Source organism: Hyposmocoma kahamanoa, unplaced genomic scaffold, assembly GCF_003589595.1.
Source record: "Hyposmocoma kahamanoa isolate Upper Pololo Valley unplaced genomic scaffold, ASM358959v1 210, whole genome shotgun sequence".
NCBI classification, from domain to species: domain Eukaryota; kingdom Metazoa; phylum Arthropoda; class Insecta; order Lepidoptera; family Cosmopterigidae; genus Hyposmocoma; species Hyposmocoma kahamanoa.
In genome coordinates, this window is record NW_020653731.1 from 10641 (window position 1) to 35011 (window position 24371).

The 24371-nt window shown below is 34.9% G+C and overlaps 1 protein-coding gene across 1 annotated transcript; it reads left to right on the forward strand.

The window, feature by feature from the left end:
- The first annotated feature begins 948 nt into the window (after nt 1-948).
- Nucleotides 949-23826, forward strand: LOC113227327. Its single transcript, XM_026460221.1, has 7 exons — nt 949-1022; nt 2308-2436; nt 3942-4970; nt 7882-8001; nt 18770-18889; nt 20106-21137; nt 23540-23826. The coding sequence occupies exons 2-7, from the start codon at nt 2320-2322 to the stop codon at nt 23666-23668; spliced, it is 2547 nt and encodes an 848-aa protein (XP_026316006.1). The 5' UTR covers nt 949-1022; nt 2308-2319; the 3' UTR covers nt 23669-23826.
- Nucleotides 23827-24371: the final 545 nt, after the last annotated feature.

Sequence of the window (24371 nt, forward strand, 5' to 3'; positions counted from 1 at the left end):
TCTCAGAGAAAGCGGATCAATCATTAAAAAAGATGACCGTTTAGATTTTCTCGCCTGCTGCTTTTGCAAATTTAAAATAATCATTTAAAAACACATACAATACTTGTAACTACATCTAAAAATATAATTTTATTATTGTATTTGATATGAGAATACACCCTTCCGACATGTTATTTTTGACGTGTCACCAGTATTAAGAATAGTCCCCCTATACGCTATTTATATGACGTGTCCTGAATACGAAACTAAATTTAAAACATGCTTAATTATATTGAAATATATGCCGACCATCTATTCTCAATTTTGTCGTTTAATCTAGTTAGCTGTTTCCTGTACGGCTCCGAAAGACCGCTTTTTGCAGTATTCGTCGATTTATGCAGAATGTATTAATCGATTGTCAGCAAATAAAATTATAAAGTCATACAAAATTTAGATCACAATTCTTTAATTTTGAGGTGAAATTCAAAACATAAAACCGAACTATTTTCACAACGGGACACCTTTAAATAGCTGTTCCATAAACTTAGGTTCAGTAAGAATATTTATAATTTGCTTGGTTTGAAAGATGGTCATTCCTTGTGTCGCTACGCCTACACCCACCCCGCCAATGCTCCGTAAAGCTTTGACTATAAATGAAACATTCAAAAGGTGACATTGGCAGATACAACAACATTTCATTCTAAGCTGCTTATGTTTGTATTGTTTTACTGTAAATTACAAATGTTCTGTTTGCAACAAAATAAAACGTCTCGTTATGAATAATGAAGATGTTGAATTTACAACATGTATTGCAATAAGCTTCAGCAATGTTCTGACTATTTTTTAGTAATAATTTGGCAACACTTCTTAAACTATTATTCTAATACAGATTCTAATATATACTTTGCTGATTTCCGGCTGTCAAAACACAGTAATAAAATCTAGCGGAACAAATTGAATCGTTACATTGTTCCCAGTATTGTCGCAAAATCTTATTGTGAATTTTTAGTTGTTTATTAAAACTTGTTCTTTTAACATTTCCGGTAAGTTTTTTTCAAACATGGACTAATTTAAAATAATGCATTGTCTCAAAATCATTTTGAATTGTTTACATTATATCGGTCTGTTATTCGTTTGTTTCTATCGAATTAATTAATTCTTTTTAATGAAACACAACACATATTACAGGTGTTGGTGCACCTGTACGCAGGTTAGCAAATATTAAATATAAAATTAAAGTTTAATTTTATTTTTTCATTTTTCGTAGTGATTTATATCTTCCTGCATTTCGGTTTCTCCATTTCCACCGCTCAACCAGCATTCTCATTGCCCTGCGATCTCAAAATATATACCTAACCATTACGTTAAGACACAATATTCTATTACATAATATTTAACTTGACTGTGCTTTCATCTTTATTGCACATTCATAATCATGATGAGAATCTCAAATTAATCTCAATTCATCAATCAGGTTGTATGTACGGGCGGTATAACTGGTCTGAAAAAATGGATCTTGTTCTGTTGCACTGGGGGTGATTTTCAAATAAAAGTGTGTAACTTGACTGTACTTTTCTATAATAAAAGAACATATTATATGGTAAAGGCATTGACTTACAATTATATGGACGTCGGGTCCGCGCTAAAAAGTGTCCGAACTTATAGGGCGTTAAAATCGTATACAGAGCGTCATTCACACTTTAGTCTTCTTTTGTTCGACTAACAGCGAGGCAAGCAAAATTAGACAGTACTGCGATGACATTACAATTTTTTATTCAACGTTTTAGCTTTTTCATATTCCTTTACATGTCACTACGTTTAAATAGGTTGACTTGGGACATTTTTTTCATGGTTTTTGTATTAGACCCGTCGTCCATTTATTTGTAAGTCAATGGGTAAAGGAATGAAACTAGAAGATGAGTAGCACTGTCTAGGCACTTGCCCATTTGTTATACAAGTTTTAATATTTCTTCAATTCCAGATAGTCTGTTACTTAATCTATTACAGTTTTCTATTATTATTGTTATTCTCACCATTATTACTAGTAATTATGTAGCCTTGGGCAATTTACAGACTAGCCATGCAAATACTGCTATTTTGGATTGCTTACATTACAAAAATGCATAGCATATTTAACCTTAAAATATAAACCATGTATCACTACAATATTCCCTGTATTGGTATCACATTCCCTCTCCTCATACAAATAACAAAATGTCCTTACATCCTTTTAAGATACACTTAGATCAAACAACTGAACAAAACATGTTAAAGCAACAAAAAGTCAATGATTCCCTACCCTTTTGCAAAGTAGATGCATTGTTTCAGAATAAATACACAATGTCTGAGGAAGACTATGCAACTCTTATTAATGTATCTCCTGTATTGACAAATGAGAGGCTTTCTGACGCTCTCACCAAGTGGTTTGCTGAAAATTTCACTTTCACCCATTGGGAGGTAAGTTCATTGATACAATTTAGTAGCAGTAGAGCACCTTGTGAAAGAGTTCATCCAGGTAAGTACTGCCACATTACCTATTTCTGCTGCCAAGCACTAATGTGAGCATGACTGCGTTTCGGTTTTGAAGGGTAAGGGTGCTGGTGAAATTATAGGCACAGGGGACTTTCCAACTTACGTCACAGGGTGATGGGCGCAGAGGCAGTGCACCTCAGATCTTTGAAATTTAAAGCTCTGATTAGCACTGCAACTGTTATGGACAGGCATGTATTTATATATGTATAGGCATATATATTTCCATTCTTATACAAGACACTGTAATGCACGATATTGTATTCCAAATAAAAATATGCATGTACACTTAGAGGCTCCATGGCCCATATCTTTGGCACCTGAGTTCATACAAATGTTTCGTATAAAGAGTACAGCACAAACACGGCACATTGTTGAACAAGTAATATTTTCTGGCGCCCTCTACTGGAGGAGTACTTTAAAAATGTGAAATAATTTTGAAAACAAAAAATTCTATTTCAATACTAAATTATTTAAACTCAAACAATTTTTTTATCATGGTAAGCAAGTTACACTTGAAATCGTCATTCGCACTCCTCATGGAAGAATGGCATAAGTCAGTTACGTCAAAAATGTTTATAGCCCCATTAGATTCTGAAAAATATAACCCACTTCCTCTCCAACTCTTGTTACTCTATCAACTAATATTGTAGAGTTACAAAAATTGAAAAGGATGTGGGTTATATTTTTCTGTATCTAATGGAGCAATAAACGTTTTTGATGTAACGCCACTTATGCCATTCTTCCATGAGGGGTGCAATATATTGATTAAAGGCAGATTCCCCTGAGAAGAATGAGCAAGAAACTCGTGAGGGTTGCTCTTTGTAAATATATAATTGTATAATATATGTATACATGTATACATATATGTGTACACATATTTATCATTTACAATTTTATTTCAAAAATCATAGACTACCTGTAAGAGCTAAATGGGTCACTATCATGAATTTTGTCATCCAAGTATGCAGAAGCTCTATAAAATAACCTTTAGTATAAAGTTATTGTTTCACTATAGTTTTAAACCTTATGAAAGGCAAATTTTTTATATCCACCAGATTCTTATTATAGAAGCGCATACATTGCTCCCCAATATGAATGTGACTTTGTGAATATGACTATCAAAAACTGCTAGTTTATTTTTATTACTTGTATTAATGTTGTGTCTGCCACTACTTTTCATAAAAAAATTACTATTCTCCTTAACGTAAATTACATTTTCATAAACGTACTGTGGTGCTAGTGTAAGTATGTAAATCTCTTCAAACTTATCTCTCAAAGCACTGCAGCCCAAATTTGAAATAACCCTACCCGTGATTTTATGTTAGGTTTATGGTTTATTAAATTAGGTGCGACAGTTTGATAATTTCCATGAAAATTAACCATAAGAGATGACCAAACAATGGAACATTAATGTGGTGATTTTTTTCCAGTATGTCGGCGAAACAGGAAAAGGCGATTCTTATCTAAGCGAGTTAATACGAATAAAGATACATGGAAAGAATCAAAATGGCGAATCCAAATACGTCCAAGTAATTCTTAAAACCATTCCCATGAGCTTGTCGAGACGTCTCACGTTCAGAAGCGATGAATTTTTCAGAAATGAAATTAATTTCTATGAAATAGTGCTACCTGCTTTACTAAAATTCCAAGCGAGTAAAAACGTCACTGAACCTTTTACGAACTATGCGAAATTGTTCTTTAGCTACTGCGATGGTACAAACGATGTATTATGCCTTGAAGATGCAAGCACTGAAAATTTCGTTAGTGCAGTAAGACAAGAAGGCATCGATGTTGAACATTGCAAACTAACTTTCAAAACTTTAGCACAGTATCATGCTATGTCCATCGCAATGAAGGAACAGGAACCCAAAAAATTTGATGTGCTGAAAAATACTGTTTTTGAAACGTATTATGATGACAGACTGTGGGATTGGTACGAACGTTTTTGGGAAAAGATATTTGAATTAGCTATTGATGCTGTTGAAAGAGAATATCCAAACACTCATTATATAAAAGAAATAAAACAATTATCAGATAAAAAGCACTACAAGGACATGATCAAAGCAACAAGAACACATGAGACAGGTGTGATTTCTCATGGTGATTGTTGGACAAATAACTTTCTTTATAAATACGAAAACGGGAAACCAGTGGATGCTAAGTTGATTGATTTACAATTAACTCGCTGTGCTAGTCCTGTACTAGACATTACATTTGTTATTTATGCTTGCACAACTCAAGATATGAGATTAAAACATTATGATGACTTATTGAAGTATTACTATGAAGTATTAGCCCGTCAAGTTAAGGAGATGGGAACTGATCCCGAGAAAGTGTATTCTTTGAACAAGTTTATGGAGGAAGTCAAGAAGTATTCTTATTTTGGACTAATTTTCAGTTTTGAGTCTACACCGTTTATTATTTTGGATCCCGAGGACGCTATAAACATGGAAATGGAGGTAATTCTTTATTGTAATTTGTAACATACGTTTTTAATTTATACTTACCTGTAGCTACAAAAAATTTTTAGATTTATGTGTTGACATTATCAAATTGGGGCGCTAAAACTCAACTCTTCATCAAACTGCCTTTGTGGCCGAATGGTTACCATACTGGACTGCCACGCACAAGGTGACCTAGTGCAGAGCTTTGAGTGTGTGCGTTATTTATTTATATTATATACCAGTACTACCATGTACTGAAAAAACTGCTGCCAATTATCATGTAGTCTATGGTTAGGTTATATACATTTTTGGAGGCTTCTGTGATATTTTCAAGAAGCAGAGCTAGCCGCTCATAATATTTATGGAGATTTTTTGAACAAGTTTTTTTTCGTACATAGTGATCTCTTTATGTAATTAAGAACGCAATTTCTCAAATAATTTCAACAAACTTGAAATACATATAATAGAGCACAAACTAAACCTATATAAGCCAATACATACTGTTTGATACAAGTCAATCCAAGTACACACATCGTTATGATAAGATATATCTCGTTTAATCTTTCCGCTGATAAAACATCTTACAAGACTAACTTAAAGAACTCTACATAATAATAATCAATGGTTGGAAAATGGTATTCCAAATGATTAGATAAATGTCTATGTAAAGATACAAGAAGTGGCATAGAGTGGTTTGAACCACGAAATATTAATTACGTTTTCAAATTCTGGATTTCCGAAAACAGATTTTACTACACCGTACATTGACTTACAATTATATGGACGTCGGGTCCGCGCTAAAAAGTGTCCGAACTTATAGGGCGTTAAAATCGTATACAGAGCGTCATTCACGCTTTAGTCTTCGTTTGTTCGACTGACAGCGAAGCAAGCAAAATTAGACAGTACTGCGATGACATTACAATTTAAATTCAACGTTTTAGCTTTTTCATATTCCTTTACATGTCACTACGTTTAAATAGGTTGACTTGAGACGTTTCTTTCGTGGTTTTTGTATTAGACCCGTCGTCCATTTATTTGTAAGTCAATGACACCGTAAGATAAAACTACTCATATAGGAACCTCAAGTTGAATTTGAAAGTAATTCTAGTAGCGCCATGTAAATTCCATAACGATGTCTTACTTTCACAAACTCGTATCTTATAAAGAGTCATTATTCAGGAGATGGCAAAACTTTATATTTATATTCAATTTCTTATCAAGGGGGTTAATTTGGATGCATTACTATAAGAATGGTAAAAGCCAGTGTGTTATTATGAAAGAAATGTGATGTAAAATCGGCGTGCAAAATTTGTAGACAATCCATTTTTTCCATTTTACTAACTTTGTGCTTTAAGATACGAGATTTAGGGTCGTATTCTAGAACTCTACTCAATGCTCAAGTCAGGATTTGAGTATGGTTTAAAGCACCCAAAATCATACTCAAGTCCCTGCCATTAGGGTCGTATTTCCAGTGCTTGTGTTTCCAGTGCAATCCTAACTTGAGCATTGAGTAGAGTTCTGTTCAAGTCAGGACTTGAGTATTGCAGTGAGCACTGAAAATCATACTCACTTGAGTATGATTTTCAGTGCACCTTGCCGTTAGGGTCGTATTTCCAGTGCTTGAAATCATACTCAAGTCTGCTCAAATCCTGACTTGAGCATTGAGTAGAGTTTTGGAATACGACTCTGAGAAAGTAAGACGACGATAAGTAACTCATTGTACTGAAGCTGCCGTCATTTACAGAAGCTTCCGTTTCCATAATCTTGCATTCATCAAATAAAATAAAAAATGCTGTAGATAACTAACGTTTCACCAAAGTAAACATGTTTTAATAAGTGAGTAACAAATGCAGTAAAACTATTTCCGGAAGTCTGAAATTCGAAAAAGTAATCAATTAACATTGGTCGTTTTAACCGCTCCGTGTCACTCCCTATTCCGACCATTGATAATAAATAATTAATAATATAATAAAACACTACTGATTTACGTTCCATACACGTCATACTGCGTCGTGTGACGCAACGTGGGTGTCCGATGTCCTTCATGAAGGTCGACAAATGTTGAGTTGATACTCACCATAAATCAATTAAAACTCATATTGTGGCGGGATTCCAACCGCTCGATCCTCAGGGTACCATTGCATTTCACCCGTATATACTCCACAATATCCGCAGATTTTGTGGAGTAATGAAGCCGTGACACGTGTAACTACGTCGTCGGTTCCGCTGGACGCAATAGATGATTAGGTCCAGTATCGACTGATAGTGTATTTCTTTTTCTGTTCCAACTTTTTGAGACCGTATTCGTACTGGTCAACTCCTGTTGGTGGTACTGACGCGACGCCACAGCTCCAGATTATGAGATCTCGTTTCTTCTTATAAACAACATGGAACAAACATTGTTTCGATACCTCCAATGAACACTACGTCAACTTAATTTTTGGGCCTGTTCTGTTTTTATTTTGTTTTTGTTTCTTTATTTTATATTTCACAAATTTGTTATTTTTTTTTGAATTTTATTCTTTGTTTTTTTTCTCAAAATTTGGGGAGCATAATATTGGAAAATAATTAGTTAGGCAGTTTACGAAATTTAAAAAATTTTTTTTTTTTACTTATATGCTTTAGTTTGCCGATCCCATATATACATAGCCGAACGGTTATCATGCCGGTTTACCAGACACGCAGAGGTGCCGGCTTCGATTCCCGGGTCGGGAGAAGTATTTGTATGGTCTACATTTATTTCTCTCGTGTAATTTGTGGTTGTGTGCATCTGCGACACAGGTTTACCCTAGAGCGATGCTATGAGTGTGTATGTTATTTATTTGTTATTTATTTACATATAAAGCTATCTTAAATTCGCCCCCATTAATTGAATAATAATTCTGCAAATGACAAATTAACACCAATACCTTTTATTTCATTACAGGGTGATCAAAAAATGAACATCGCAGATGTATGGCGATTGAAACCGATCAAAACGAAAGAGGGCAGACTGCGTGAGGCCAATAATGTTATATTTTGTGTTGATAGAGGATATATACCTATAACTAATTAAAATTCTAGGCGATTTGTTCCCATTGTTCTGTTATACTCGTGATATTTATGCTTCCATAAACTTTGCGACGACTTTGATACATTGCAGTCAAAACAAAAATGAAAACACAGAATAATGCTTCAAATTATTTCTATGTATTTGGCATTGCAGTTTGAATTCCGATTATCCGATGGAATTAGGTATGTAACTACCCCAATATAGATAAATAACTTCATAAGTAATGTGTAAATAATCCTACTTCTCTTATAAGCATAATTTCTAGTAATCTAAATATAGAAATCATAAATTACACATTTATTTCATAATTTTTATCCATGTGTTGTATAACAATAAAATTGTTTTATCACGGTATATCACAATTCACGAGAGTGAGAAATATGAGAGAATTGACAAATTTTCACTCATTTACGATCATTGTAATTTCACGTTAATATCACCACTACAAGCATTCGTCTGTAAACTTTCATTATTTGCATCAGTTTCCGCATTTCAATTTTCTTTCTTTGCTACTAAGGTTGTTTTTGCCATGCTTGCAGTCTAGTTCCTCTTTTATTTTAAGATCGTTCCTCCTGTCAGGTGCGCCCTCTAGTGAATGCGACTTCGCGTAATGTATAATAGTCACATTTATAGCTCATATTGATACATGTATAGTATTTATGCATAAACTTTTGCAATAATCTTGGTACAGAGTACTAAAAAACCGACCTCAAAAGTTCGTGCAATTACATCTATTTGCCAAGTTTTATTAAAATCTGTTACCGGAAAGTGCGTGTAAACGGAAACATCCCCTAGTTTGCCAGTCTTAGATGTAGATATGTAGAAGTGTACTGAGGTACCCTCTTTTCAACGAAAAATAATTATCAGTATCAGCGTCCTGATTTTGATTCAAATCGGATGGGTTTCTGAGCGAGATGATGAACCTGATTCCTACTATATTTTTCTAATTTGTGAGTTAAATCAACTATTGTTCCGATTAGAAATGTCAAAAGTTTCCGATCGGCCTGTTGTGAATCGCAATTATGCGCCTCGACTCGGAAAAGACGCAGTTTCCGATCAGGAGGCAAATAAAATAAAGCAGCAGTTCACAAATGCCGTAAAGCTATCGCGTAAAATGTGTACGTACCTACACCATATTAGTGGTCCAATGCGAACTTGTCACACTTTAAAATCGCATCCTTGAGGCAATAGGGTCACTCACATCTTGTCGTAACCCATATTAATACAACTCTTGTCTTGTACTTAGCATAACTTACAATCACAACTCACGCCTGCCTGAACAGCCACATTTTTTTTAAGTGCTATAAATCATCATAATATCTTTGGATCGTTCTTTTCTTCTAAATAAATTAAATGAGTAAAGAGTAAAAAAAATTATAATCTGCAATGACTAATAATCAAGAAAGGTTTATAAAATTCTGCGAACAAAATTTATCGATATTTTTTATTTAAGTAAGAGTTATAAAATCGAATATAACATAATTTAATTTGTTTCATCTGTGTGCATGTGGTAAAAACAGGTGACGTATAATCAATCACGTGGCTTGTTTACGGTTTATTATGCCAAGCAAGGGTACGAAATGATTTGTCACGGTAATGACTTCATACAAAAGTTTTATGAATTTGCATTGTCTAGTGTGGCATGATAAATATTACATTAACATTGATAAAAAAAACTACAAAATATTACTGCCTATCGGGTTTATCTTGAAAGCTGTTTTGGATAGTAACATTAAAGGGCTGCGATAATATGAGTCGATTTGTGATAACGATATACAGAAACCGACAAAGTTTACAACACAAATATAAAAATACTAGGAAAATAATTTTATTTTACTTTAGGGATTCTTGTAAATGAAATTATTTAATGGGCTCAATTGTATTATTTTTTATACATTTCAACAAATGTAATACTACAATAGATTAATTAATTACATGTAAGTTAAGCGCAGGCCACACCGCGAACGAAATTAAGCTAGCTTAACTCGCGTAGTTGCAAGCAAAGTTAAGCTAAGAAAATAGTAAGCAGTGACGTACTACACCATAGTTTCCGAAAGTGGTCCCTTCCGCCCCCCAGTGGGCACTAAAGCGTCAGAGGGGTGTAGGGGCCTTGTAAGCACTTTGGGGGCGTTGATGTTGCCCAAAAGGCGCCTCCGCATTTGAAAAAAAAACTGAATTATCTATACAACGTGTTGATTTGCATTCTCGCCATATTTACAATGGTCACTCTATATCCGAAACTGAACCCAAATCACTAAAAAAATAAATCCAAAAAAAAATTTCCTAAATTCTTATTAACCATGTTACCGCTTAGTAACCCATGCTTGATGCAAAGGTCATTGACTTACACTACACGTGCCACAGGTACCGGCAACCATTTGGACAATGACCTATGTGCAGAAAATATGCATTTTAGATCTATTTGGTGGTAGCTTAGGGACGGGGGGAGTATCGTATCGAGCGCGTGGTTACTATCAACTTTTCCAACTAATGTAAATAATTAGTAAATTGTAACAATACCATACAGTAACAGGACATAAACTTAAATTAGAAAATAGGTAAATAAGTCATCGAGAAAAATTACGTATCGCTCGGTGAAGCGAGTGGCGGGGTCACTGTCCTCCGCGGTGAATACACTTGGGGACAATTTTACAAAACTTTACTAGATACAATTAGCCAGAATATTGAACAGAATATTTTTTCTTATATTTTTAGATGATTTAGCATTATTTCTATTATTAATTTCTTAAATATGGCGAGAATGCAAATCAACACACTGTATACAAATATATTTTCTTTCCTTCTCATTTTTTGTGTTAAGTTAACATCGAAGGGCCGAGTCCGGCTACCGGACACTCACGTTGCGTCACACGTCGCAGACAATACATGTAAATAATAATTTGTCATAAGTATTTTATTGTATTATGTATGTTAGTCTTTAAGGAATGTATTTATGGGTCTTAGTAACCTGAATACAAATAATTAAATAAATAAAATAAAAAATGCGTTCAATTATTTTTTGTGGTGGGTGGCGTTGAAATGTTTTTATCTTGACTAAGTGGACAGTGATGTGCTACACTATGGATACGGGCGGGGGCGACATATTTTACATAGCTTAGCGGGATCGTTGGGTTAGTTTAGTTAGCTTCTTTCGCGGTGTGGCGTCCGTTTTAATAGGCACTGACCAAAATACGGGTGTTTTGGTAGTGCCTTGAAGTCAATTTTGGTGCCCTGGTACTCATTGTGTAGTAGGGTATTCCTAAGGGCTCGTGTAGCGTGCCGGCGACATTTCACGAGTGCGGTCGCACCGACTCGCTGCGAATTGTTTTAACATGTAGAACTAAATGGCTTAGAACAGCGTGTCCGCGAAAGATGAACATTGGTCGTGAGACTTGCAGCGATCAGTCTACGCAAGTCGCTTGCGACCACTACTAGTTGATCAGTTAATGTTCCCAGTATTATTAAATAATTATATAAGAAATTAAAATTATAATAGTGGACCCAGATAGGTTAATTGACGAATGTTAAATCTCCTTGTCCTTCCTGTGGCACGGACCCGTAGATACGATAATTATTCGAAAATTCACTAAGCCGATCGCCGGTAGTGTTATGTCGCTAGTCGCCCGCATGCTGCACTGTATTTCGTCGTTAGAAGTCGTTGCAACCGCAGTCGCGACATATCGCCGGTACGCTGCACGAGCCCTTAGTTTGAGACCAAGCAATGATCTTATGTACAAAAAAAATGGGACCAAGTAAATTAACGTGGACGTTTGGCACATTATTATTATATAAATTAAGGAACTAATTTTACGATCAGCAAAATCTACGCATTACAAGGTTACTCGAATTATAATATAAATGACACCGCCTATGAGCCGCAAAGGCCAAAATCACAAGCCTTTGTAAAATGCTTATTTCATATACTAAAAGCAAAAATATACATGATTATGCCTGGCATGCCTGTTACTTCTAGCGACATTCGTCAAAAGACTAATAGCTAAGATTACTTTTACATCTGCTGCAAGCGTAAAAGTGTGCCAGGTACAGACATTAACATTTTGCCCACAAGGTATTTGAAGTAAAACAAATGACAATAGGAGATTCAGGAATTCCTGAAAATGTTCTAACGAATATATCAGAACTGGAGATTAGACAGATTACTACTAATTACTATTAATTTCATCTTTTATTGCATAGTATTATTAGGAATTACTATTGGGTACTTTTCCGAAAAAAATCAAATAGTGGAAATTTGTGGAAAAAATCTGATAAATTTGAAAATTTGGTCAAATATAATTCGAAGACTCGTAATATTATGTTCTACGTTTAGATTTATTTATATCTCTTGAAGTTTTTTTAGCGTGAGTAATTCATGTTCAAAATAAAATTGTCTATAAGCAAATTAGAGTAAAACGTGGTTTAAAATTATTGTAATTATATGTAAAAAATCTTTCTTCATCATTTCGTTCAGCACTTTCAACTTTGACAGGTGTCATCTGTAGAAAAAAAAAGGTATACGGAAAAACATTTTTCTGAAAAATATGATTTTTTCAAAATAGTTCCTTATCCCAACACTAAACATTATTATTATGTGGTCTGTGATTATTATAGTGGTGTAATATGATGATAGAAGACAATATTGTCATTACGTTAATGAAATATGTAAAAGAAAACAAATATATTTTACTTGAATTATATTTCTTTATTTAACTGTCTTGGATTTTTATTTGCCTGATTATACTATTTATTATCTACTGCTATGTATAACTTGCGCGGCAAATACTTCTTTTTGAACAGATAGAACTCTTTTTTTTTTACGTAGCAAACCTGTATTTATTACTTATTTTAATGGTCTAGTATTAGTAGCTTTTAAATGTGGAACTCATATAAAATGATAGACATTTAGGGCGCCTTCAAATTAAAAGTGATGGCGCGTTTGACGCTGCAACTGCGCTTCTAAATATTGTATGAAAATTCGTAAAAGTGCTGCAGCGCCACTGCAGCACTTTTACGACGCATGATGCAAGTGAAGCTTCATACTTAACGTTGTCTTTTAATTTGGTCGAGTATTACTTATTTGACAGTTATTTTTTCGGACGGATAATGAGAGTAGACCCCCTGTGGCGGACTGTATCAAGGGGTTCGGGTAGGTGCTATCAAAGAGTGAGCGTTTCAGCCACTTACAAAGTATTTAGATAAACTTGTTTTTAAAACGGGGAAACTTATAATATCATGGAATGTAATTTGAAAGTTGGAGAAAAAGGGATCTGGCTAAGGAATTAAGATATTATAATCAAAACAGAAACAATAGTCAATAATAAAAAAGTTGCGAAAAACAATCACATTTAAATGTAGGATTTAAATATAAAACTAAACATAAAAAGACTAAAATATATATACAAAAGAGATTAGTAGCGACTGCTCTGATTCCTTACACCTACCTAGCTCCCTATTATATAAAATGTACTTAAAGCCGGAAAAAAATCATAATACCTAGTCAAAAACTATACAAATTCTTTGTGAAATTATTCCGCCAGTTTGTTATAATTATTAATACAAAGATCGAACATAAGAAAATAGTCATTCGCACCAACGTCTTCTAACAAACCGTGCCAAATGCTATGCCAACTAAGCCACGGAACGAACCGAACGAATTTTTCTATGTGCTTGTAGCAGACCATTTGTTTTTTAACGAGTCTTTTGCCATAGCGCCATCTATGAGAAATCTATTTCTTCATTCAGGAAGGAACTTTTTCTAAGTGTCCGTCTCGCCATCTTTGCATTAATAATTAGAACAAACTATATAGTTGAGTAGTTATACAAAAAATAATAATTGGATATCGTGGCGGTGAAATATCCTGGCATTCAAGTAATAAATAATTGTGATGAAACGCAATTATGTTACTACTTGCCGATAGAACTAACTATTAGCACAGTATTAGTATTGTTAATGTAAATGTGTAAATGTATCGTATGTGTAACTGACAAGCAGAGGAAAAGTTTAGGAAGTGGTATTTGAGAAAAAAATCCTTCGTCAATCATAGAGGTGAATGATAAATAACGTCACGATGAAAAAATCACGATGATCCGCCGTCAAACAGTATCACCGTGACTCGTACCGAAGGAACGACGTTCCAAAGTCACATAGGTGTTCCTCCGTTCCAATAGCTATCCCCGACACTCACATCACGACATACGTATTTGATACGATGCGCGATCTCCGTTCCGTGGTGACTGAACGCGCCACTCGTTGTAGTTCTCTTTAAATCGGGCCATTTCGGCGATGGGAGTGAATGAAATAGAATGACTTTCTTTGCTCACTCAGAAGGGTCGTAGATGCTTAATACTACTAGAAAAGGCGGATGAAAAAATCTGCAGCAAATATTATAAACCTATTTATGAACAAAGTAAAATACTTTTGTATATTTGTTTTATTATAGGAAGAGTTGGTATTTTAAATTTATGTATAATCTAGTTTGTGTATTCTACTAGAAATATAATTGCATTACACTTTATTGCTATTTTTAACAATACAAAGATTAGCATTAAATAAGTAACAAACAAAATTACATTAAATACAAAATCAACTTTTTGAATGGAATTAAAACTTATTACAAAGGGATTAAAAACTTAAACAAATCATTCTATAAAAAACGGCTATAAGTATTAGAAAGAAAAGAAGCCGCAGGCTAAAACCGTAAATCGTGATGTAAGTTATAGGCGTGACAAGGTTACGGAAGTAACAGTCGTGACAAAATCACGATGATTTTTCACTGTGATTTTTTTGGAACCGGAACGACGGTCACGGCGATAGAAATGTAACGCTATTCCCCATGTCTAGTCAATCTATATTGTATGTAGGTATTCTACAGAGCTGTAAATAAGTCAACATTCTCTATCGCACTAGAATAACATGGCTACACCAATACGACAGGCATATTTACATATGCCTTGTGTAAATTAATATAATATTGTCTCAAAAAATATCAATTTGAAAAAAATGGCGGGTTTTGTAGTTACAATTTTTACTTATTAAATGTTTCATTATGTTTTGACTTCTGACGACTCTATAGCCAATGCTCGATTTAGAAGATACAAGATATTGTCTTTTTAAGTAAAAGGAGTTATAGTGATTAAAACCACCAAATATTAAATAATTTTGAATATATCTACTTTGGAACATCATGATCCGATCATTGATTAAAAGTCTACGAGTCTAGTAAACCAAAACATGACGTATAATAATGTGATATCTAATCTGTTAACCTCACCCAACAATATTGTAGTACGTGTACAGTGATAGCAGTAATTTTAGATAGGTACCTAACAGGTTAGCGGTATAGTGTTCAACATTAGATCTAATCTCCACCCGGCCGGTCGCCGTAGCCAGTATACAAGTATGTAAGTAGTATAAAACACAAATAAAGATATATAGTATATTACAGAATTCAACCGAAAGGAGTCAACTGTTTAATGTCCAACGTGTAGTCTAAAAACCCTTTTATAATTCTTTGGTAAGTTCAATTATGGAACCATACATTTACATAATGTCAAAAATATTTTCAACATTTCATTGTTTTAGTAATTTTAGCATCTTTCGTTTGTTTTTAATTGTCGAATCAAATTAAATAGGTAATGATTTTGTTGTACTTTTTGAGTATTAGCAGCACTACACCCGCATGCAGCAGTGTAAATATTTGAAGTTAAATAAATTAAATTAACATAATATTAGCACAGAATAATAGTAATCAATGCATAACATATTTAGGCCTAATAAAATCATACAATACCTACTTCAGCTGATTTTGAGTTGGACCTTGATTTTTTTTTATTGGTTTTGGCAACAAGGTCAACAAGTAAACTAAATTGGGCCTTGATATTATTATTTTTATTGTAGATCATGACAACAGAAAGCTTATACTGGCTTATACTATGATTTTTTTCCATCCATGAGAAAATCCTCAAATGTTTTAATTTACTGAGCATTGGATACATAGCCGTTAGCTTAAAAAGATAACAAATAATTAAGAAACTCAAAATGTAATACTTAAACTAAGAATTAATTCGAGCAGAAACTGTAACTACAAAAACCGAAACCTCCTACTGATTTTCAGTTTTAGGAAATCATAGGTTGTCGAGAAACATTTTTTTGAGCATTGTGAATAACTACAGCAAAAAACACACTTGAGAATTGTTAGGAAAAAATGGTTGTCTTTAGCAGTTACGTTTTTACACTAATTATTTTTTAGTTCAAATTTAGTAGGTACATTACGTTTTGAGTTTCTTAATTATTTGCAACTCTTTTAGCTGAAGGCTCAATAGCGGTAACCTATCACAAAATCGAATATTTTTTTCGAAATAACGCTTCGATAAATAACGTTCGAATTTTTATTACACCGAAAACCGAATTATAACGAAACCGTTGTTCTTTCAGGATAATATACGTTGGATGTTTATCGCAAAGACACGACTAGGTTAGGTTAAGTTAGGTTTAAAAGAAAAAAAATCTTCTCAAAATTACTTTCGAGGTTATGAAAATTCGAGCAAACGTTATTTCTGGAAAATGTCATTTCGGACTACTGATAAGTAACCCTCTATAGCCAATGCTCATTAGAGAAATAATAATAGTCAGTGCATGCATGCTAGATAGATTAAGCGCACCGACGAAACTTTTTTTGTTGCGTTTCGATATTCCAGTCATTCTAAAGCCAATGCTCATTATATAAATAATACTTATTAATAATAATAACAAAATTGTCAGTGCACCTTTAATTAATTTGTTCTATATAAGCGCACTGACGAAGATTGTGTTGCGTTTCGATATTCCAGTCATTCTATAGCCAATACTCAATATATAAATAATGATAATTGTCAGTGCACGTTTATTTAAATTGTTCCGTACAAGCGCACTAACGACTCTTTTTTTGTGTGCGAACTTTTGACCCTTTGTAAATACTTTCTCTTTATTATTATTTTTTACATTTTTAGTATTTGGGTTTAGTTCATTCTCGTAAAATTATTGTTATGTAGTTTTAAGCTGATGCCTTCTAGCCAAAGCTCAATAAAATAAAAAAAGCTCTTGTTGTGTTGCGTTTCGATATTTCAATCATAATAACGCGTGTAGTCTTTTGATAATATTTTTTTTTACTTCTTTTCAAAACTTCTTAGGGCTGTTTAGCATCTGAAGAGATTTCAGCGTCGTAGTCAGGCCCTTTTTCTGACACAGTACACCTAATTCTACACTCCGACGCAATATAACATTCCACACCATATCCGCATCCGCAAACCAAGACTAACTTTTTCCTTATTGTACCTATGCCATAAGCTTGCTTGTAATGTACAGTCAAGAGCACGTCACTTGACTTTGTACTTTGGACCGTTCTTACCGTAAGAGGCATAGAGTTGGATTTCCATCTTAAATGTCAAGCTTGACGTGCTCTTGACCCTGTACTGCAATTCATGAGTCACACTCAGAGCAGGTACCGGTGGGGGTTCTCTAAGAGTGCAATTATTCTCCGCATAACATGGTCCACCTAACATCCTGCAAAGCTAACCTTGACACAGCACGCTACATTTTGCTACCCATTTTCCTACATGTATCAGATATAAACGCGGACTATGCATGAACTAAGACGCTGCGTACCAAACCTGAACGAAAGCTCACTTATATTGATTCAAATTTTCTCGATTTTCACACGTTTGAGTCCCTTCGAGACCAAGGACGTTGCAATACGTCCGAAACGCCGAGGTAAATAAAATATGTTTTAATACGTCCATGTTTATCATACATTTTTCTGTTTGCCCAGCAGTCCTGCAAAACAGCTAAAACAATTCTGGTAGGCATTGACATGCATCGGCGTATAGGTTAATTACTGCTATTTTGGATAACTAGCATTTGAAGAGCGCATAAATATAACGTGTGTAATACCAAAAATCCGTGGTAGTAACCCGTTTAGCTCATGGAGGTAGTCTCGATCTCTGATGTCTTTGATGTACAATATTAAATGTTATTTACAAAGAGCAACCCCTAGAGTTTCTTGCTCATTCTTCTCAGGGGAATCTGCCTTACGAATGAGCGGTAGAGTTTAACCATTGTGACGATTTCAAGTGTAATAATGCTTACCTATGAAATAAAGATTATTTTGAATTTGAATTTGAATTTGAATTTGACTCAATGCCGCGACACAATATTCTCCTACACCTTTATCAAGTTACCCATACCCATACAAAAGACACTTCAAACTGCTCAAGAAAGCTTTATACGTATTCCAACAGAACACATTTGGGTACTAGGTATCACAGACGTAACTGAACGAACAAGCGTTCGCCGGGTGGTAAGCGACACGCCTATCTGTAACGGTTGGAGTGCTACTCAGAGTTTTAATCGTGAAGATGTGAGGGGTACTGCCACCGGGCCCGTTACCTAGAGATAAAGTTAACAAGTCTCCTATGCTTCTAGTTTCATCAGCACACTTTTACCCCTCAAAACCGGACTACTATAATACTCACATCACTGCTTGGCGGCATAAATAAGTGCGGAGGCAGATATTCACTGGATGAATTCTGTCGCAAAGAGCTTTACTGCTACTTGATTCGTTACTAATGTGATGTTGTCGATGTATGGACTATTGGAAACCAGAACTTTGGCCAGAGAACGTGTTAAATTAACAAAAAATCGGTCATACCACGGCGCGGTGGCATAGACAAGCTTCCTCCCAAAATTAATTAATTTTGTATGTAAATTGTTTCAGAATAAAACTACACAATGTCTGAGGAAGACTACACAACTCTTGTTAATGTATGTCCTGCATTAACCAAGGAGAGGCTTTCCAACGCTCTTACCAAGTGGTTTGCAGAAAATTTCACTTTCACCCATTGGGAGGTAAATCCATTGATTCAACTGCTTGATGTATTAGTGCAGAGAAATTTAAATACCTATGTTCTCACGGGATATATGTGTTATAATCAATTTAATTCAGAGTTTACGGATTAGGGATTTGTAAGTTCGCTAAAATTTATATGTACTTTCGGACACATAATTTGGGCCACCTTGCATTTTCAATATTAAATGCCCTTAGCTTAAACAATGCTTGATTTTTCAAAAATGCTATTATGCAACTTTGTAACTGGTATATTAAACGTCATTCCCTTAAGTCCTTTTTGAAAATTTGAATTTAAAGAACTGGAGAAAACTTTTTCTTCGATGATAACTATATTTCTATATTCTAACCCTTTAAGGATAAAAATGCAAGGTGACTCGAATTATGTGTTCGGGAGTGTGCTGGTAACATAACTATACAATTTTATTGCCTAAAATTTACTCATAAGAATTTGAAGATTGATTGTATACTAGAGTGTGATCAATTCATGCTGAAAAATTAATTCAACGAAATAAGTACTGGTCCTGTTTTGAATGAAGTAATTGTATCATTTACTCAGGGAACTGGGAATAATACGTAATAATACGTCGATCGACAGACTATATTAGCGGCATTATGGCGTTTCAGTACATTAATCAGGAATACGCGTTTGTGGCGCAAGATTACATAAGTACAATCACAGTATTACATTATGTGATACCATCTGGCGGTTAAGTGATTGCTGATTTACGATTGTGCAGAAAATTGTACCCTAATGAGTGACAGTCATCTCTAGAAGTCACGTTAGGAAGTGGATGTTGATAATTCAACATCCGCTTCCAGGCTCCTAGTTGTTGTAATCAACATTGTAGAATTTTATTAGCACATAGACGTTTAACTTCGGAGATAATTAAAAAGGAGAGCGTTTGTGAGTGAACCCACTAATGCGACAAATGTGAAACCAAGAATGATTAACGCTTTCGATAAAGTTAAACCACAGAGGGACTGGGAATCGCAGGTTGTACTAATTTGTTAATCAATGTAAATAGTTGATTCCAATTGTACCCATTCCAAAGCTTACGTTTGTTGACTGCCACTGTCTTACGTTTTTTGGTAAACACAAATTTTAATTCCGCAATGTATAGATAGGGAATGAAGTATACGCCAAAACTCGAATTTACACTGTACTGCTAAAGAACTTCATAGACTGTATTATTATTATGTCTGGTTTATTTTCAGAACCTCGGCGGGTTTGGAAAGGGCGATTCTTATCTCAGCGAGTTAATGCGAATAAAGATACATGGAAAGAATCAAAATGGCGAATCCAAATACGTCCAAGTAATTCTTAAAACCATTCCCAAGAGCGTAGCAAGTCGTCTTACGTTTAGAAGTGATGAATTCTTCAGAAACGAAATTAATTTCTATGAAATTGTATTGCCTGCTTTACTAAAATTTCAAGCAAGTAAAAACGTTACTGAACCTTTTACGAACTACGCGAAATTGCTCTTAAGCTACTCCGATGGTACAAACGATGTATTATGCCTTGAAGATGCAACCACGGAAAATTTCGGAAGCGCAGTAAGACAAGAAGGCATTGATGTTGAACATTGCAAACTAACTTTCAAAACGTTAGCACAATTTCATGCTATGTCAATTGCAATGAAAGCACAGAAACCTCAAGAGTTTGATGCTCTAAGAAATGCTATATTTGAAACCTACTGCGATGACAGACTGTGGGATTGGTATGAACGTTTCTGGGAAATGATATTTGCCATAGCTATTGATGCTGTTGAGAAAGAATATCCAAATACTCATTATGTAGAAGTAATACGAGAATTATCTGATAAAAAGCACTACAAGGACATGGTCAAAGCAGCAACCAGAACGTACGAGACCGGTGTCATTACGCAAGGAGATTGTTGGACAAATAATTTTCTTTATAAATATCAAAATGGGAAGCCCGTCGATTCTAAGTTGATTGATTTTCAAACTACTCGGTGTGCCAGCCCGGCATTAGACATTTCTTTTGTTATTTATGCTTGTACAACTCAAGATATGAGATTGAAACATTATGACGACTTATTGCAATATTACTATGAAGTATTAGCCAGGCAAGTGAAGGAGATGGGAACTGATCCAGAGAAAGTGTATTCCAAGGAGACATTTATGGACAATATCAAGAAGTATTCTTATTTTGGAATAATTTACAGTTTCGAGTCTACACCCTGTATTATTTTGGATCCCGAGGATGCTTTTATCGTGGAATTGGAGGTATGTATAAGATGTAATAAGATCATTAAGAAAAACTTTTTTAACTGTATGTCGAAAGTTGTTCCCCGACAACTTGGGATTGTTTTCCAGTGGCTATTGATAGTTAAGCCTAGTATTTGTTTGGTCCGTGGTAGAGCCATTAGTCATCCACTCATCATATTACGAACACAAGCGCAAAAGGCGCGTTTTCGCTTTAATGGGACACGTGGTGTGAAATAAGCTCTAGCCCATCTTAGATTGTTCCTAACCACGTATCTGCCCTATATTTTAATTTAATTCAATTTGAATGATAAATGACGTCATTCGGACATCTATTACCTTTCAAAAAAAAATTCTAATGTCAAGTGTCAAGTACCTAGTCTATTCTATGGATACGAGTAATTTACAAATGTTGTACTGGCCGGCATATTTTGTGCCCTAGCCTTATATATTCTTTATTGCACCAAATAAAATACATCAGAAATATTAGATTAACAGAAAGTGAGCAAAGGTGAACTTATCTCTAAAAGAGATCTCTTCCAGCCAACCCAGGACAGTGAGAGCTAAGGTTATAAGCGGGCAATAGCGTGCAAGAGAGTGTGCGGAAGAAATAGAATAAATATAAATAAAGTAGGTACATAAATAAAAAAATACAGTTTCTTGCATAAGCATTATAATGAATAATAAGAAATAGCATCAATATGTAAATAGTGTACAATATATTTATATGTGTACCTGTATGTATATATGTATACATATATATATACATATATACATAAATAAGTATGTACAAAAAATACAATAAGATGATTACTAATATAGTTCAGCAAGAAAGTGCGCTTTTAACCTTTTCTTGAAAGAAGCGATAGACGGGATAGACTGGATATGGGAAGGAAGTCGGTTCCACAACTGCGTTGCACGAGAAGAAAAGGAGTTAAAAAAGTAAACACTTTTACGGTTAGGACGAACGAGCATATTAGTGATGCACGGACGCCTTGAACGGGTGGGAGGAGGTACCTACTGGAACCGGGAACGAAGGTAGGAAGGGCAGTTGGCGTTATGAAGTATATTAAAAAGGGCGGACAGGATATGCACATCACGGCGAAGGCGAATTGGTAGCCATTTTAACCGAGCGCGAAATTCAGAAACACGGTCAACTTTACGGAGACCGAAAATAAATCGGATAGCCAAGTTTTGTAGGCGCTCTAGTTTATTCATAAGCTTTTCGGTCACATCTAATAACAATAGTCGAGTAAGGGGAGTAGAAGAGTTTGCGCAAGCATAATTTTTGTATGAAAAGGGAAAAGTATTGGAGTCGTTTGAGAGAGTGAAATGAGAAGTGCATTCGTCTGCTAACCTCGTTGACATGAGAAGTCCAAAACAATGTGCTGTCCATTACTAGACCTAGATTTTTTGCTTTGTCAGTATATCAAATGGGAATTCCATCATAAACCAACGCAGGTACCGATGACCAATCCAACTTGCACCTTAATCTGCTACTGCCTACAATCATGGCTTGAGACTGAGCGGGATTAACTAAAAGGCCAAATGATTTAGCCCATAACTGTATGGCAGACAAATCAAAATTGATGGCCGCAATTGCTTCAGATATCTCGCCCACCTCAAAGTTACGATAGAGTTGAAGATCGTCAGCATATAGATGGAAGGGAGAAGAAACGACACGGGAAATATTATTAATGAAAATGGAAAAGAGTAAGGGAGAGAGTACGCCGCCTTGGGGCATACCAGCAGTTAAGCTAGACCAAGATAACGAGCCATCATTGATTTTCACGCACTGCTGGTGACCAAAAAGATAAGAAGAGAATCAACTTAAAACAGAAGAGGGGATATTAACCGCCTGAAGGCACCAAGGAGAATGTCAAAGTCAACAGAGTTAAATGCGTTGCTGAAATCCAAGAGGGCAATAACAGTGAGCCTCGTATCATCCATAGCACGACTTATGTCTTCCGTAATGTTCAGTAATGCTCCAACAGTCCTATGAGATGGACGAAAGCCAGACTGAAACGGACATAAAAGGTTATGGGAGGAGAGGTAAGAATAGAGTTGTTCATGGACGATAGATTCTAGGGCTTTGGAAAGAATAGGTAGAATGAAATAGGACGGTATTGTGTGAAAGAAGTAGGATTCGGAATTTTAGGGAGAGGTATGACTCAAGATTTTCTCCATTGTGTTGAAAAGACATTGCGCGAGAGAGAAAAATTTATAATATGACCCTTATGTTATTTTCAAACATCTGTCCATAAAATGTGTGATAATTTTTTCTTAATTTTTTAGTCTCCAAACTTGGTCACTAGCGGTCTGGTGATTTAACATGCTTTCAAAGGGTTTTCGTAAATATTGTCTGACGAGGATGATTGTGCATCTAGCAACTAAAGTCGACTTATGACTTAATTTTATTTCAGGGTGATCAGAAAATGAACATCGCAGATGTATGGAAACTAGAACCGATCAAAACAAAGGAGGGCAGACTACGTGTGGCCAATAATTTGGTATTTGGTGTTGACAGGGGATATATACCTAAAAATGTATAAAATTCTAAACAACTGCAATACATATTGTTTAAAGAAATAAGTTATTAATAATTTGGTTTATTGGGATCAGCTAATTCCAAGAGCAGATGATACAGAGTTACTTTTTTTAAATCGGAAACACAAGTTTGTGTTGAGATGTTTTTTTCGTACCCAACCCACATACTTAGAGGATGGAAAAAAATAAATTGAAATGTGACAGGTGCATTGGCAATGCCCTGTCTGTACGATTTAAAGCTCTGAGCGATATGGCACTGCAACTGTAATGTGTGAACGTGTCGCTTACCACGAGTCGCACGAATTGTTCTTGGTACATACTAAATCTACGGTCCCATCACATGATTTTAAAAAAATGGTATGAGCGTAAATGGGGTTAGCTACGGGTATAAGTAGTGTAGTGTGAACGTACAGGGTCAAAAGCATGTCAAGCTTGACACTTAAGACTTTAATCCAAGTATGCCGGTTACGATAAGAACGGTCCAAAGTACAAAGTCAAGCTTGACGTGCTCTTGACTGTACTTGAAGCAAAACATATGAAAACATGCGATTCAAAAGATTTTCGATTAAACAAAATGCCTTTGTAAAATTTATAGCATATCGTGACGTATTACTGTTTGTGACTTTGTTTATGCTCGACCAGTTTATTATTATTATTGACACAAATATCGAACACAAAGAAAATTCCATAGATCTGATTGGACTCGAA

What these genes read in the sequence shown, in the direction of transcription:
- LOC113227327 (XM_026460221.1), top strand. Translation starts at nt 2,320, where the DNA reads ATGTCTGAGGAAGACTATGCAACTCTTATTAATGTATCTCCTGTATTG. An exon ending in TCACTTTCACCCATTGGGAG is followed by an intron (nt 2,437 to 3,941) that starts GTAAGTTCATTG and finishes ATTTTTTTCCAG; the next exon opens with TATGTCGGCGAAACAGGAAA. An exon ending in ATAGAGGATATATACCTATA is followed by an intron (nt 8,002 to 18,769) that starts ACTAATTAAAAT and finishes GAATAAAACTAC; the next exon opens with ACAATGTCTGAGGAAGACTA.